The 10977-nt window shown below is 38.7% G+C and overlaps 1 protein-coding gene across 1 annotated transcript; it reads left to right on the forward strand.

Moving 5' to 3' along the window:
- The first annotated feature begins 154 nt into the window (after positions 1-154).
- On the forward strand, positions 155-4087 carry LOC106364742 (ervatamin-B-like). The gene is made up of 2 exons (XM_048740092.1): positions 155-1859; positions 2023-4087. Exons 1-2 carry the CDS (start codon positions 1394-1396, stop codon positions 2604-2606), a joined length of 1050 nt encoding a protein of 349 aa, XP_048596049.1. The 5' UTR covers positions 155-1393; the 3' UTR covers positions 2607-4087.
- The last annotated feature ends 6890 nt before the right edge of the window (positions 4088-10977 follow it).

Below are 10977 nucleotides of genomic sequence, written 5' to 3' on the forward strand. Positions count from 1 at the left end.
TATGAAAAACAAAGACAATCCTCACGAAATTTATTTTACCCAAGTCAGGGTGATATAAACCACACTCACCTACGAGGCCGAATAAATAAACTAATAGTATACATTTATTTTATATGTTTAATTTACTTTGATATTAATGTTTTAAAAACTATATTGAATAGTTTTGGTTTAAAGTTTTATAAAGTAAAAATTATACTGTTAGTTAAAATATAAAATATTTTAATATTCATTTATTAACCCCAACCGCAAACGCTAGTGGAAAACAGATATAATGAAGTTTAGAGCTGTTGCAAATACTACGTTTGCGGATGGTAACAAAAAACTAGTCATACCCTTAATAAAGTGAGATGAGCTGTCTTTATAGTTATATTTTAAGTTTTTATAATTTAAATTAAGATAATTTAATTGTTTATATATTTAAATTAGACCAAGTTATCTACAAGTTACCAAGTTATCTATAAGATTTATTTGTTTGCTGGGAAATAGATATTAGATTGTTCTAGGATTAGTTTTCACTTATATACATATATGTATAACTTTTGGTATTACACTTTCAGATCATAACTGAATAAATTAAAATATCAGCAACCAATCAAATTAAAACAATTTATGAAACTTCACATATAAATGACATGTAGGCAAAAATAATTTAAGTAATATTTTTAGTAGGATAGATACTAATATATTAAGGGATTTATTGTTACATATCCTTCTATTTATTTTTATTTTTTATCTTTCTATATATTGTTATTTCTTATCCTTCTATATATGGGGTCAAAATCCTTCTATATATTGTTATTTTTATCTACTTATATTATGAATGAAATCATGATGATATACAGTTCCTCTATTTACAAAGAGTGTTATTTTATCACATTTCACACTATTAGAAATTGCAAAAAACACTAATCTCCAATTTTAATGTATAATTAATAAAATAAAAATGATGTAAAGTAGAATTTTGTTGGTTATTTAAAAGGACAAAAATATGTAAATCCATATTTTAAATGTAAAATGACATTTAAAATAACAAAAAAAAATCATAGAGTGACATTTTTTATGAACATAATGAGTACATATTATATTAGTAGGCTAATAGCAATACGAGGAAAGTAAACTTGTTAAAAAACAAATTAAGGAAAGTTGTTTCTCCAAAGATTTCGAAGCAAGCAGTTCAAACTACCATCACCACCTAGAGTCAACTTCCACTGCTTTCCAAATAACAACACTTATCCGTCACTCTATAAATACTCTTTCTTCCTGTTTTCACTTCCTCACCACAGCAGAACAAGCCATATACACACATATACATATAATTCAAGACAAGGAAAACACATTCATACGTTTTTGTGTAAACTTGGAATTCTTATTTATCGGATCCATAATAGTCAAAATGGTCTTGCGAGTGTCGTATGTTTTGGTGGTTCTAACCATTCTTTCCATGGATCATAGGATCTCTCAAGCCACATCCCGTGTTGCCTTTCAAAAGCTATCCTATATTTCTGATTTCTTCGAAGAATGGATGATCGAGTTCTCTCGAGTTTACACCAATTCACTCGAGAAACAGATGAGGCTGGAAGTGTTCACGAAAAACTTGGAATACATTGAGAACTTCAATCGTAAGGCGAATCAAACCTACAAACTTGGTATCGACGAGTTCACGGATCGAACTAAGGAGGAGTTCATAGCCACCCACTCCGGTTTCAGTGACATTGATGTAACTTCATCATCCGAAGTGGTTGATGAATCGATGTCATCTTGGAAATGGAACGCCAGTAATATCATTGGATTCTATTCCAAGAGCAAAGACTGGAGAATGGAAGGAGCTGTAACACCTGTCAAAAACCAAAGATATTGTGGTAAGCTCGCTGGAATTATATATATATATATATATATTATAAACAGTCTCTACAGATTAGAAATAAAATGTAGTAATTAAACTCCACATAAAAGCTTAATACCCAAGTCAGGGTGATCATTCTAGGTTTCTAACAATGAAGTAATCATTATATGCGCATGCAGAAGGTTGTTGGGCGTTCTCGGCGATTGCAGCGGTGGAAGGTCTGACAAAGATTACCCGAGGAAAGCTCGAATCACTGTCCGAACAGCAACTTCTAGATTGTGACAAAGCTAACCATGGTTGCAAGGGAGGAAGAATGGACAAAGCTTTCGACTACATAGCAAAAAAAGGAATTACTGGAGATGACGAATACGTTTTCCAAGGGGACACTGATGGGGTATGCCTGTTGGAGGATGAACCCCTCTTTAAGATCAGAGGTTACGATTGCGTTCAACGCAACAACGAGCGTGCTTTGCTCGAGGCAGTATCGAGACAGCCCGTCTCCGTTGGAATTGTTGGGGATATAGAAAGTATCATCCGTTACTCAAGCGGAGTGTACGATGAGCCTGACTGTGGTATCACCATGACACATGCGGTGACTATTGTAGGGTACGGGACGAGCCGTGAAGGGACCGAGTATTGGCTGGTTAAGAACTCTTGGGGTACGAGTTGGGGAGAGAATGGTTACATTAGACTCCGTAGAAATGTGGCGTGGAAAGAAGGCATGTGTGGTCTGGCTCAGTTTGCTTGTTATCCGGTTGCTTGACAAGCTTATTCGATGATATGATAAACTGAAATGATCAAACATTATGTAGTTTGGTCTATTTTATGATTTATTTAAATGTGATCTTAAACTATTCGCAAATTACGGTTGACCGTAAGCTTTATAATGCTCATATTATTGCTCAACATAATAAAAGCAACAATTAGTTGTCACTCAATCCGATGTCAGGAAAAAGAAAGTTGTCACTCCATTTTAGGCCTGGGCATTCGGAGCGTCGGATCAGGTTCGGATCGGATCCTTTCGGGTCCGGATCTTTCGGGTCTAAGAGTTTAGAATCCAATAGGGTAATTTCAAATTCTTGGTTCCGGGTCGGTTCGGATCGTGCCGGGTCCGGATCGGGTCCGGGTCTTAGATAATTGGATCCATTCGGGTAACTAGAATTTATCGATTTGGATTCGGTTCTGTTTCGGGTCGGATTCGGTTCGGTTTCGATCTAAAAAAGACCTAAAATACAAATAAATATCTGAAAATATTTATATATCCAAAAATATTCGAAATTTTATTCAAAATTTGTGTTTTTATTATATTAAAATGTGTATATATATAAAACTATGCGAGATACAACAACAATTCGTTGTCTCCTAGTGGTTGACCCCCATGTTCTCTAGACAAATAACCCGTCTTCGATGCCTCCTTGATGCATTTTATTTAATTTACATTATTAATTCGGGTACCCATCGGGTTTCGGGTTTGAGTCGGATCGGGTCCAAGATCCGCGGGTCCTCTGCAACAAGACCCGAAAGGGTAATTAGATCGGATCAGTTCCTACCCGAACCGGGTTTTTAAGGGTCGATTTCGGGTCGAGTCTTCGGGTCCGGGTAAAATGCCCAGCCTAATCCATCCCTTCGAAATGTATTTTGAAAATTTTCTATACATACCCTTTTTTTTGTCAACATACTTTCATTAAAGGGCTAATTGGCGAAATAGCTAAGTCTGGGAGAGAAATTAAGTATATGAACATGATTTTGACATAATTAAATGGGTAACAATTGTCTCTCACCTCATCCGGTTCTACCCTCCACGCTTACAAGTCTTCGGTGAAAGAGAGATAAATGACGTTTTGCAAATTAAATAGATGACGATGTGATAGAGAAAGAGATGACGTTGCGGGAAGGAGGAATTGATGATATTCACCATGCACTGTGCAGATCTTAAGGACAGAGTACAAGCCACGTCCTCATGAAAATAACCGCATGCTATTTACTGAGTTTAGTAAATATGTGGATGAGAATAGACCACCCTCAGAAAGTATCTAGTATTCCATATATTTTGACAGTCTGTCCATCTCGTTGTTAAGTAAGAAAAAGACATTGACGAAGGTGAAAGCAGAGAACGAGTTAATGCTCAGCAGATTCGAACAGGTAATCATCAATAACAACCAACTAATCCTTGTATTTATCTGTATTTGTAGTTGATGATCATTATAGTATTTAATATGTATGATTGTCTCAATATGAAATGGACCATTCGAACCCAAAGCCGACTGCAAAATCAAACTTGCAATACATGTTATAAACCGGAAGTTCCATTTCAAGACCACTCGTTCAAGCCCTTCCATACTACTTGCACAATGCGTTGGTGATGCATGCCCATGGCGCGTGTATGCGGTCTTGTTAGATGCAAGTGGGAACTTCCAAGTCAGACAAGCTAACCTAGTTCACTCTTGCACCGTTGACGACCGTAGAAACTACCACAAACTTGCAACGACTGTCGTGATTGGCCAGATATTGCAATCTCGTTTTGTTGGTATTAAGAAGGGCCCCACTGCCGCCGTAATAAGGAAAATATTGCTAGATGAATTTCATGTCAACGTTTCATACTGGAAAGCTTGGAGAGCTAGAGAGATGGCGATGGAGCATGCAATGGGGACAATGGTTGGAAGTTATGCACTGATACCTCCATATTTGGCACTCCTTCAGTCTTCTAATGTAGAAACCGTATGCTACCTGGAAAGTACGGATGAAGAAGAAGGTGGAACACGGTTTCAATACTGTTTTGTTGCTTATGGAGCATCGGTGGCAGGGTATTCGTCTATGCGGAAAGTTATTGTTGTTGATGGGACGTCGCTTAAAGGAAAGTATGGTGGGTGTCTACTTTCAGCCTCAGCACAAGATGGGAATTTCCAAATATTTTTCCTTGCGTTTGCTGTTGTTAATAGCGAAAACGACGATGCTTGGAAATGGTTTTTCCAGAGGCTACAAACTTTTGTTCTGGATACCCCGGGCTTGGTTTTCATCTCTGATCGCCATGCAAGTATCGCCACTACACTGAGGAAGGTAAATAACCGGACAATCTTCATTGAACATTAAAGTTAGCACATTCCATTTTTTCCAACTATACTATATGTAACGTTCACTGACTATATACTATATTTGTACTTGTACATGTCTACAACCATGCTCAGCATGTCATATGTGTTGTCCATCTGTGGAGAAATGTGATGGCATAATACAAGAATAGCAGACTCGCCAACCTTATGTCCGCTGCTGCAAGAGCTTTCACCGTGACTGAATTTAATAAGAAGTTTATTGAAATTCAGAAAATCAGCCCAAATTGCGCGGCTTACTTGGTTGATATAGGTAACGATTATATCTGATATTATATAATATCCGACGATACTATACTATATTGCTTTATTTCTATTCTATCTTATACAATAAAGTATTAAATATAAAACTGCCCACTACTTATTAATGTTGTTAACAGGGTTCGATCAGTGGACTAGGGTTCATTTCAGGGGAATAGGTTCAACATTATGGATTCAAACATAGCTGAATCCTGGAATTGGGTGCTTAAGGAAGCACGTGAATATCCCCTCATTACCATGTTTGAGTACATATGTACAACAGTTATGTCTTGGTTCGCATTGCGTCGAGCGAAATCAACCCGGGAGCAAGGAACTATCACCCCAAATGTCAGGAAACTCGTGGAGGAAAACTTTGATCTCTCCACCGCTATGGCTGTACGTGATATAGCCGATCTTGAATACCAAGTGCAGGATCCCACCGGGGAGTGCTTCACAGTTTTATTGGGTCCCGGTACTTGCACATGTGGTGAGTATCAACTAATAGGGATACCCTGTATGCATGCGCTTGCTTGTTCAACCAGGGTTGTATTTCCATCTGATGCGCTGTTGGCACCGGCTTACCGTGTACCAACATGGCGCCAAGGCTTCATCGGAAAAATATATCCGGTCCCATCTGTTGGTGGATTAGAACTCGGATCTGGAACTAGAGCTCCATTACTTCCACAGACAGTACGCCGCCCACCTAGGCGTCCTAGGAAAGTCCGCATCCTATCACGTGGGGAGTACAAGGTAATCTACTCTACCATTTATAAAATTTGTAATCAATGAACGGAATAGTTAGATCAACTTATGGAATAGTCAGGCAGAGTAGGTAATTGTTCAAATGGACTAAATATAAAGTACAATATGTAAATATTGTCGTAATACCTATTAATATGGAACGTTATATATTCTACATTTAGGCAAGAATGATATCTGTTTAAATTTGGTTTGTAGAAAGGAGGAAGCTCGTCAAACAAGAAATGCCAACGTTGTGACCGTTCGGGACACAACAGGGCATCCTGCCGCAACCCAATATGATAAGCTATAACTATGGAGAAGGCAGAAGAAGGCAGTTCGATGAAATCTTTTGGGAACTGGGTGATTATGCAGTAGCCAGTGTCGTCTAAAGACCGGGCATGTACAGGAAGTGGAAAGGGGCGAAAACAGTGTTTTAACCAAATAGAATGGTATATGCCTTACAGTGATATATCTATCTATTTGGTATGTACATATTATGTTATATAGACTCCTTTAAATCACAACTCTTGTGGTTGTTGTACGGAACATCCCAGACCTTCTCTTTTGTCTAATATTAATAATGCCGTTCTCCACTATTTGCTCACACCTTATAAGCCTTAAGCGTTTAGGTTGTTGTTTCTATACTATTTATGATTAGTACTATACTATTACTAATACCTTTAAACCGTTAACAATAGAAATCCTAAACACAACATCTCCACTCTTACGAAAAACTAAATTCTAAATCCAATACAATAACACCTTTTAATAATACAAAACCTAAACATCAACGCCCCCACCCTTATTGAAAACTAAACCCAAACACCCCCCCCCCCCTCCCCCCCCGTAACCCTATACACATTACCATTACCCCTTCTAACGTGATATTATAAATCGTCATACATGGAATAGACACATAAATCCAACATCCAACCCCCAACACCCCAAACAACCCTTCATCAACACTAAACCCAATAACTTTACACACGTTAACATTTCCACCTAAGCACAACAAACCAACCCGTAAGGAAAACTAAACCCAAACCTCCACCCCACCCCCATAAACCCTAAACCCAATACAATGCCCCCTTTTAATAATACAAAAACCTAAACAAAAACACCACCACCCTTATTGAAAACTAAACCCAACCCCCCCCCCCCCTCCCCACCCCTTAATCCTATACACAATACCCGTTTTCATGATGTAACGTGATTTTAGAAACCGTCATATATGGAGTAGATAGTATCGGAAGATAATTTAAATTGTATGGATTATAAATAGAATGTCTGGTATTTATATAATATTTACGAGATGAAGATAAACTTGGGTATGACACAAGATAGACTGAGTTATGCTAACCTTCATTACACATATTATGTTATGTAGACCCTTTAAATCACAACTCTTGTGCTTGTTGTACGGAACACCGGTAGACCTTCTCTTTTGCATAATATTAATAATGCAGTTCAGTACTATGTCCACATATCTTACAAGCATTTCGTGTTTAGATTGTTTATTCTATACTATTTATTATCAGTACTATACTATAATTAGTCCTCTAATTCGTTAACAATCGAAATACTAAACATAACATCCACACGCTTACAGAAAACGAAACCCAAACCTCCCCCCCCCCCCCCCCCCCCCCCCCCCCCCCCCCAATAACCATAAACAACATCAATATCTTAGAAGTAACCCAAAAGATTCAACGTACTATACCATTTGTTCTAAGACTATACTATATTAAAGTTAATATGGTGAAGCTGAAATTCGCATACAAACCAATAACCATTACAAAAGGAACTCTATACAGTTAAAAGAAATTGCAAAACACCCCCTAAAAAGACACATAAACCCAACAATCCAACCCCAACAAACCAAAGAACACATCCTCAACACTAAACCCAATACCTTTACACTCACTAACAATAAAAAGAAAACTTAAACACAACAAACCAACCCGTAGGGAAAACTAAACCCAAACCCCCCACCCCACTCCCCCTAAACCCTAAACCCAATACAATACCCACTTGTATGATACAAAACGTAAACACCAACACCCCCACCCTTTTTGAAAACTAAACCCAAACCCTCCCCGACCCCTTAATCCTATAGACAGTACCATTACTCCTTGCAATGTGAATTTATCAACCGTCATATATGGAATAGATAGTATCGGAAGATTGGTCAAATAGTATGGAATATAGATGGAATGTGTAGAATTTACATAGGATTTTGTAGATGAACATAAACTTGGGTATGACTCAAGATAGACTGACTTAGCATAACCTTCGTTACACATGTTGTACAATCAGTACTCTAAACGGTAAACACTAACTGCTGAAAAATATACTATTTTAATTGCATGGAATAAAGTAACCTGGGACTGAGGACATCATAAGTTAAACATAAGAAATCATCGTTTGTTATTCTGAAGAAACAAAGTATCACATAGTAAAACATAAAGAGGTAGGAGAAAGGAAATTCAGCAACACAATGTGGATTACATCAAACACGAATGAACATAAAGTAGTACAGTTCTGAAAACGACTAAACTGCAGGATTATGGGGGACCACCTTAAACATACTCAGGGTAGAGATCGCATAGTTCTCCGCTACAACACGAACCTCCTCTTCAGTGAGAGCCAGATCAATCAAAGGCTTCCCCACGGCAGCGATCTCTAACAGAATCAGTGCCACAACCGCGGCGTACCCTAACAACAGGAAAATGATTATTAAAAATACTTCATGGAATGCTATACTGGTTCCCCCATATAGTATAGTACGGTATGCATATGGTATAGTTAGGTGTGATGGGGAAAAATTTAAAAGAGAGGCGACCAATACCTGGATGTTCAAGTAGAACTGGTATGTCTAAGCGAGATATGGGGAACGGAAGGTAATTACACTCACGAGGTCGGGAAGTTAGACAGAACCTCGAGATCATGTGAGGCATCATAATCGGTATTGGGTTGACGACATCTTTCACCACAGAAATAGGAGGACATGTCTGGTTCGCGTCCACCACATAGATGGCCCACATAGGCAAATCTACTATCATACCAATCTAGTGTCTGTCTTTAACCAGAATCAGAGTGTAGAGAAAGTCTACTTGTGTAAACCACTGTGGCCGGTGCATGAACTGACTGCGCAGAGACACCGGAAAAGTGAAGGCGGATTTATCTTGCATGGCTTCAAAAGCAGGATAACTTCGGATTAGATCTTTAAAGAAAGTTGGAGGGATGAAGTCAAATTTTGAAGATGGATTGCTGTCACTCCTATTTCTTATCCAACCTACAACACGATCCACAGCCTACAAAGTAGACATAAATAAGAAGGAAAACACATAGACAAAATTTATGCGAAGCAGTAAGGATTAAAACGTACCTCATACGAACAAACACCGGTGAAATTGAACACATCATCCAAAGAAGCAATGGAAATGATTGACCCGAGGGATGATGCATTTGATCTGAAGGAAAGTGGTAATACAGTTAGTTGTTTATTTCATGACTATACCATATTATATCATCTGGAATGTATAGTTTTCAAATGGAGTAGCAGTCATGAAATGCTTTCCACTTACTTTGCCTCCGCCATTGTCTTCAGGAAGGCCTCTCTTGCAGCTGGGATTGGCGGAGTAAATGGGGAGAAGCCACCTATAAATGTGTGTTTTTTCTTGAGGATGAGGCTTTGGGTTACTTGGCTCAGCCGCCACATTTTTAACCCGTTTAGGAGGTGGAGGATTATCATCAGTTTGACGTGCCACTTTCTTGTTTCCCTCTTTCTTACGGACGGCGGGTAAAGGAGGAGTGTAGTGTTTCGTACTTGTATGCATATGTCTACTAAAACGTCTGCCACCATCGGCTTGACCACCGGCTGCATCAGTGTTCACTCGTCCAGCCTATTAACATAAACTTATCACCTCTGCAAACACACTTTACATACGAGATGGGAAGAAGCTAAAGCATTATACCTGAACTTTAGTAATTGTAACATCATCTTCATCCACATCCTCACCCTTATTCCCAACAGCAGCCTCACCGCGATCGTCATGCACACCATCAAGACCCACTTTCTCCGGATTGACATCTGATGATGTCTGAGATACATCAGTTCCAGAACCAGTGGAGGGTCGGACCGGGTTCTGGCAATGTAAAGCACATAGAATGGAACCCATTGAAAAATGGAGTAGTTATATAGATTTATATATGCAAATATAGTATAGACAACTTACTTTATCAATGCCCGCTTCTGATAGAATTTTATTAACGACGCCAGACACTGGGTCATCAACGCGGCGTTCCGATGATACATTCACTTGGTCCTAGATAGATTAACCACATTTGTCAATTTACTGAGCCAATATACATTATTATAATATTAAGACAAAGCCGACAATTTTACTGCTTATCAGGTTTCTACTCATTCTTACCACATCAACTCGAGATGGAGGATTGACGGCATCAGAATTGTCAGGGGATGCGACGTTTACCGAAGGCGAGGGATTCTAAATTAAAATAGTATGGAAATGTCAGTGACAAATATCAATATGGAAAGGATCTACTGGCATCAACTGCATAGAATGGTATAAAACACAACATAATTTAAAGGACAAACTTCCACGTTTATGGGGTCATGTCCAATGTCAGCATCTCCCCCATGCTCGCCCCCTGTCTCAGCTCTAAATTCGGCTCCATCAGTTCAGTCGGTCTGTTTACCCGGAGATTGTCCTCCACCCCTTTCTCCTTCATCCAGATTATGTCCCAAACCAACCGAGGCGGTCCCTGTTGTAGCAACATCCTCTCCATCTCACTGTGTTGACTGGAGAATAATACAAACAAGTAATAAGATATGGAATAGTCTGGTGAGATTATGGAATGACATACTATAGAAGAATAATTTCATTGTATTGAGATTTACCTCGGGAGCACCAGTATGTGTAGTGGGTCGATCGGGATTAACCTCTGTATAGTTGAAATCATCATTCTGACCTGGGAATGGTGACGAATGTCTCCCAAGACTGAACCCATACGTTGCTCCCA

This window comes from Brassica napus, chromosome A9 (assembly GCF_020379485.1).
Source record: "Brassica napus cultivar Da-Ae chromosome A9, Da-Ae, whole genome shotgun sequence".
Classification (NCBI taxonomy): domain Eukaryota; kingdom Viridiplantae; phylum Streptophyta; class Magnoliopsida; order Brassicales; family Brassicaceae; genus Brassica; species Brassica napus.

Coding starts and splice junctions, on each gene's coding strand:
- LOC106364742 (XM_048740092.1), top strand. CDS start 1,394: ATGGTCTTGCGAGTGTCGTATGTTTTGGTGGTTCTAACCATTCTTTCC. Junction 1,860..2,022: donor CAAAAACCAAAGATATTGTG/GTAAGCTCGCTG, acceptor ATGCGCATGCAG/AAGGTTGTTGGGCGTTCTCG.